Below are 6,000 nucleotides of genomic sequence, written 5' to 3'. Positions count from 1 at the left end.
ATTCCACATTAACCACAGTCAATTTTTCCATAGCCAGACTTTTTGAGCGAGAAAAACCTTCACATTTCTGCCCCTCCCTCGCTCTACGCTCGCTCTACGTGCACCCCCTTTGCTAGGCGGCTCGCTCTAACCTTGCTCTACCTCCCCTCCCCCCGCAGTGTGCCACATCATCAAGCAGGGCCGCTGTACGCTGGTGACCACACTGCAAATGTTCAAGATCCTGGCCCTAAACGCACTCATCCTAGCCTATTCTCAAAGCGTGCTGTACTTGGATGGCATCAAGTTCAGCGACTACCAGGCTACACTACAGGGACTCCTACAGGCCGCCTGCTTCCTCTTCATCTCAAGGTCAAAGGTCAGAGGGGCAGGGGAGGCTTCGTTTGTGGGGTCTGGGAAGAAGGGAGATAGAGGGAGGGTCGGTGATAGGGTTACTGTGATTATTATAATGTGAAAGTTTTGACGTTTTTCGATCTCACCGCCAAACGCACACACACACAAATGTACGGACCGGTACAAACGTAGACCAGTCCTTCCTCTACCCACACACACCAGCGGATTTACAAACAGGCAAACGCAACCCACACAATCACCTCAAACATAACCCTTACTCAAACCTAACAGTCCCAAATTTTTATCAGGAAGTCTTAACCTTTTTCAATATCACAGCCAAACGGTAGCATGCACAAACACGCCACTCAGCACAAACGTAGAGGGATAATTTGCCTACCCACACACACCAACGGCGGAACAAACGCACAAACACAACCGCCACAATCACCCCGTTTGTCTGACCCTTCTCTCTCCTCTCCTCCCCCACAGCCGCTGCCGGAGTTAAGCGCTCACCGACCTCTACCAAATATCTTCAATATCTATACGGTTGCGACGGTGCTTCTACAGTTTGGTTGCCACTTTACCGCCCTGCTCTACCTGGTCAACCAAGCCAACCACCTGGGCAACCACACTGCTATAGGGTAAGGAAGAGGAGGAGGAGGAGGAGGAGGAGGAGGAAGGGAAGGAAGGAGGAGGAAGAATGGAGGAAAGGAAGGAAGAGGAGGAAGAGAAGGAAGGAGGAAAGGAGGGAAGAGGAGGAGGAGGAGGAGGAGGAGGCAAGGAGGTAATATTGAACCTTGGACACACACACACACACACACACACACACACACACACACACACACAGATTACCAGGCCTTACTAATGTACTCTCTCTCTCTCTCTCTCTCTCTCTCTCCACTCCAGGGGGGCGGCGGTGGACCTGGAGAAGCAGTTTGAACCTTCTCTCCTTAACTCCACTGTGTACATAATCTCGCTGGCTCTCCAAGTATCAACCTTCGCGATCAACTACAGGATAAGTTCATAATGTGACCCTAATTTCAAATGCCCATAACTAATCTCTAATTCATTCTACCTCAACCAAATTTTAACTACATCTACCCTAACTATTCCTCTGCATACCCTCAAAATTTGGGTACCCTAACTTAAATACTTTTGAAGATATAAGCAAATCCACAAAAACTTTTACCACTCAAAAAATATTTAAATGTCCCTAACTTCAAATGCCCATAACTAATCTCTAAGTTATTCTACCTCAACCAAATTTTAACTACATCTACCCTAACTATTCCTCTGCATACCCTCAAAATTTGGGTACCCTAACTTAAAAACTTTTGAAGATACAAGTAAAAACATTAAATAATTTCCCACTCAAAAATATAAATGATGTAGAAAAGATACCCCTAACTGTGACCACCTCTAACTCATTTTAGGTCAACCAAATTTTAACCACATGTACCCTTACCATCCTTCTATACATCAACCAAATTTCATCACCCTAACTTAAATACTTTCCGAGATACAAGCAAGTGTGGCGGAACTTTTTCTTGAGCGACGAAAAACTCCGTTCCAAATGGTGTTCCGCAGTTTCCATGCTCTTAACTCTGCCTCAGATTAACAAAACTAAACTCAGACTCCGCCTATAATTGCGTAAACCATTCTTCTCTTCACCCACCAAGTCTCATTATCCGAACTTAAATTGTTTTCGAGATATCGGCAAAAATAGCAAAAGTTTCCCCGTCAAAAAATATGCATCTTCAGAAAATGTATCCCGCTGACTATAACTGCGATGACTCTGCTCTAACTCAACCACTATCAACCAGATTTCGAGCACACCTGCCCTAACTATCCCTCTATTCACCCACAAAGTCTCATTATCCTAATCTAAATACTTCTTAAGATATGAGCAAATATATGAAAACTTTCCACATAAAAAAATACGCGTCCACAAAAAATATCTCGCTGACTATAACTGCGATAACTCTTCTCTAACTCAATCTAAAACACCCAGATTTCGACCACACCTGCCCTAAGTATCCCTCTAGCCACCCACCAAGTTTGATCTTCCTAACCTAAGAACTTCTTGAGGTATGAACAAATATATTAAAACTTTTTCTCCCCCAGGGCCGACCTTACATGGAGGGGCTGAGCGAGAACCGGCCGCTCCTATACAGCCTCATGGGAGCCTTTGGTCTCATCCTCGCTCTCTCCCTCGGCATCTTCCCGGACTTTGGGAGGCAGTTTGAGATCGTCGAGTTCCCGAGTGAGGTGAGATTTGCCTCCATTTTTCTCTCCTTTCCTCCGTCTCTCCATCCTTTCCTCCGACACCAAAGAGTAGGTTAATCTTTCCTCTTCCTCCTCCTGTCTTCCGCTTCTTCCTCCGCCTCTTTGTTTCTCTGCAATCTCCACTTTTATCAAGGTCTGTGTATTTCTCCAGCGTAATTTTGGTGGTTTCGTTCATTTCCTCCTCCAAGTTCAAGTCCATTTTCCTCCACTTTCCTCCATCTCTCCCTCATTTCCTCCTACACCAAAAAATAGCTTAATCTTTCCTCTTCCACCTCCCCTCCTCCACATCTTCCTCCTCCTCTCCGTTCCTCCGCAATCTCCACTTTTATCAAGGTTTGTCTTCCATTTCAGTGTGATTTTGGTGGTCTCGTTCATTTCCACCTCAAAGTTCAAGACCATTTTTCTCCATTTTCCTCCATCTCTCCCTCCTTTCCTCCTCCACCAAAAAATAGCTTAATCTTTCCTCTCCCACCTCCCCTCCTCCACATCCTCCTCCTCCTCTCCGTTTCTCCGCAATCTCCACTTTTATCAAGGTCTGTGTATTTCTCCAGTATAATTTTGGTGGTTTCGTTCATTTCCTCCTCCAAGTTCAAGTCCATTTTCCTCCCCTTACCTCCATCTCTCCCTCCTTTCCTCATCCACCAAAAAATAGCTTAATCTTTCCTCTTCCACCTCCTCTCCTCCACATCTTCCTCCTCTTCTCCGTTTCTCCGCAATCTCCATTTTTATCAACTCTTTTCCATTCCAGTTCCGGGTGACCCTCATACAAGTTCTGTGCCTGGACTTCGCGCTGTCGTTCGTCATAGATAGAGTCTGCCTAGCACTCTTTGGGGAGGGCAAGTTGGCACCCTCCCTGCGGCACTGAGAGAGAGAGAGAGAGAGAGAGAGAGAGAGAGAGAGAGAGAGAGAGAGAGAGAGAGAGAGAGAAACACACACACACACACACACACACACACACACACACACAGAGAGAGAGAGAGAGAGAGAGAGAGAGAGAGAGAGAGAGAGAGAGAGACCAGTTAATTTATATATATTGAGAGAGAGAGAGAGAGAGAGAGAGAGAGAGAGTAATTGTTCAGCCTATTTGTATTTTTTTCTTTATTTTTTTATTTATTTGAGAAAGTTAAAAAAAATATGAAAATAAATAAATAAATAAATGTTTTTTGCGCAGTGGAAGATTTTTTGTCCCTCCTCCTCCACCTTCCTCTCTTCTCTCCTCTCTCCCTCCTTTCTCTCCCTCTCCTCCTCCTCCTCTTTCCCTCCATACATAGGTAAATAAATTCTCTTTCTCTCCATGTCTTCGTTTTTTCTCTCCGTTTCCTCCTTCCCTCCAAAAATGGGTTTAAATATGGAGAAAAGATTTGCTATGCCTCTCAGTCAGACAGTTTTCCTCCTCCACCCCTCTCTCTTCTCTCCTCTCTCCCTCCTTTCTCTCCCTCTCCTCCTCCTCCTCCTTCCCTCCATACATAGCTAAATAAATTCTCTCTCCGTGTATACGATATTATGGCTAAATCGTTATAATTAGCCATCCAGCGCCACTTGGTAATTAGTACAGTGATATAATACAGTAAACAGAACGTTGATTACCTCCATATACCACGTTTTTCTGCCCTGCCCGTAATAATAATAAGTGACCGCTATAGTTAGGGCTGTGTTATAAATAGCCGTCTAATAGCATCGGTAATTAGTAGAATAAGTTAATATACATAGCAGGACGTTTATTTAGGCTCTATATTACGTTTTTCTGCGTAAATATTGAAAAAAACACCAAAAGTACGACAATTTTTTGACGCCTACGATATAGGGATGGGCAGGTACCGTTAATACCAGTAGTCCTGGTACCGAAAAGTCGGGATAGCACCGGCACCGGTACCGGTACCTAGAGGAGTTTTTTTTTTTTATCTATGACGTCTGATGAAATTCCTAAATAAATTTTCTGTAAAGAAAACTCTCTCTCTCTCTCTCTCTCTCTCTCTCTCTCTCTCTCTCTCTCTCTCTCTCTCTCTCTCTCTCTCTCTCTCTCTCTCATATATATATATATATATATATATATATATATATATATATATATATATATATATATATATATATATATATATATATATATATATATATATATATATATATATATATATATATATATATATATATATATATATATATATATATATATATATATATATATATATATATATATATATATATATATATATATATATATATATATATATATATATATATATATATATATATATATATATATATATATATATATATATATATATATATATATATATATATATATATATATATATATATATATATATATATATATATATATATATATATATATATATATATATATATATATATATATATATATATATATATATATATATATATATGTTACAATGTGCTGTATGAATGATTGTATGTGTAATGTGATGAAATTATAGCATGATGCAATGTTAGCTCAGCATGGTGCAACTCTACTTGTTGGGACAAGAAAGACAGAGGGGAGACCGGGGCCTCCGGCCGCCGGGCAGGAAGTGCTGAGTCGGCAGTGGGGAGTTGCGAGCGAGAGGCGCTGAGGGGTAGTTGAGAAGACGGGTGTCTGGGCTTAGAGTGTGTTCAGCTGTGTGCTCCGCTCGCGAGCTGTGTGCATCCGGTGTGCGTGTCTGCCGTGCCCCTGTACTGTGCCTGATTAACTAACTGTTTTGTGCCCTTGAAAGTTGCTGTACTGTGTGAGGAGCCTGTCATTAAACAAGAACTTAGGGTTGAACGTGTATCCTTTGTGCCCTGCCTCGTTCCCTCCTCCCCTCGGTGTTTTGTGTGGGCCGCTGTGAGTGACTGGTGCCCGTGTGGTTGTTCTGAGGATCACGCCACCTGCCTGCCCGTGTATGGTGTGTGGTAGGGGGGTGGCGTAACAATGTATATATATATATATATATATATATATATATATATATATATATATATATATATATATATATATATATATATATATATATATATATATATATATATATATATATATATAAGCAACACCCGAAAAAGAATCGGACGAAGAATTATCCAATAAATCCAACAATTAAATAAATCCGAGCAATCTGGTACCAGTACCGTAGTTTAACTGGTACCGTTAGTTGCAGTACTGGTACCGATACCGTAGTTTAACTGGTACCGTTAGTAGCGGTACTGGTACCGGTACCGTAGTTTAACTGGTACCGTTAGTAGCGGTACTGGTACCGGTACCAGTCCACCCCAACTACGCTAGAGGACTTCAAGATGGCGGCCTGTCAGATGTCAACAAAGGTACGTCGTCCACTTCTCGGCCTAAAAACCGCCTTGTTTGAGCCTGTTCAAGCGCCGGGAGGCATGACA

The 6,000-nt window shown here is 42.0% G+C and overlaps 2 protein-coding genes across 2 annotated transcripts in view; both read left to right on the top strand.

Moving 5' to 3' along the window:
* Positions 1–1,391, top strand: part of LOC126984129 (endoplasmic reticulum transmembrane helix translocase-like) — a 4,000-nt gene extending 2,609 nt beyond the window's left edge. Inside the window, exons 3-5 of the mRNA XM_050837514.1 lie at positions 159–355; positions 820–971; positions 1,237–1,391. Of these exons, the coding sequence (XP_050693471.1) occupies positions 159–355; positions 820–971; positions 1,237–1,357 (470 nt within the window). The 3' untranslated portion in view covers positions 1,358–1,391. The remainder of the gene's footprint in view (positions 1–158; positions 356–819; positions 972–1,236) is intronic.
* A 1,040-nt stretch (positions 1,392–2,431) lies between these two features.
* Positions 2,432–3,493, top strand: LOC126984309 (endoplasmic reticulum transmembrane helix translocase-like). Its single transcript, XM_050837936.1, has 2 exons — positions 2,432–2,598; positions 3,365–3,493. Exons 1-2 carry the CDS (start codon positions 2,467–2,469, stop codon positions 3,479–3,481), a joined length of 249 nt encoding a protein of 82 aa, XP_050693893.1. The 5' UTR covers positions 2,432–2,466; the 3' UTR covers positions 3,482–3,493.
* The last annotated feature ends 2,507 nt before the right edge of the window (positions 3,494–6,000 follow it).

The sequence above is a fragment of the Eriocheir sinensis genome, chromosome 56 (genome assembly GCF_024679095.1).
Source record: "Eriocheir sinensis breed Jianghai 21 chromosome 56, ASM2467909v1, whole genome shotgun sequence".
Lineage (NCBI taxonomy): Eukaryota > Metazoa > Arthropoda > Malacostraca > Decapoda > Varunidae > Eriocheir > Eriocheir sinensis.
This window is presented reverse-complemented; position numbering and strand designations above follow the sequence as displayed.

What these genes read in the sequence shown, in the direction of transcription:
- LOC126984309 (XM_050837936.1), top strand. Translation starts at nt 2,467, where the DNA reads ATGGAGGGGCTGAGCGAGAACCGGCCGCTCCTATACAGCCTCATGGGA. An exon ending in TCGTCGAGTTCCCGAGTGAG is followed by an intron (nt 2,599 to 3,364) that starts GTGAGATTTGCC and finishes TTTCCATTCCAG; the next exon opens with TTCCGGGTGACCCTCATACA.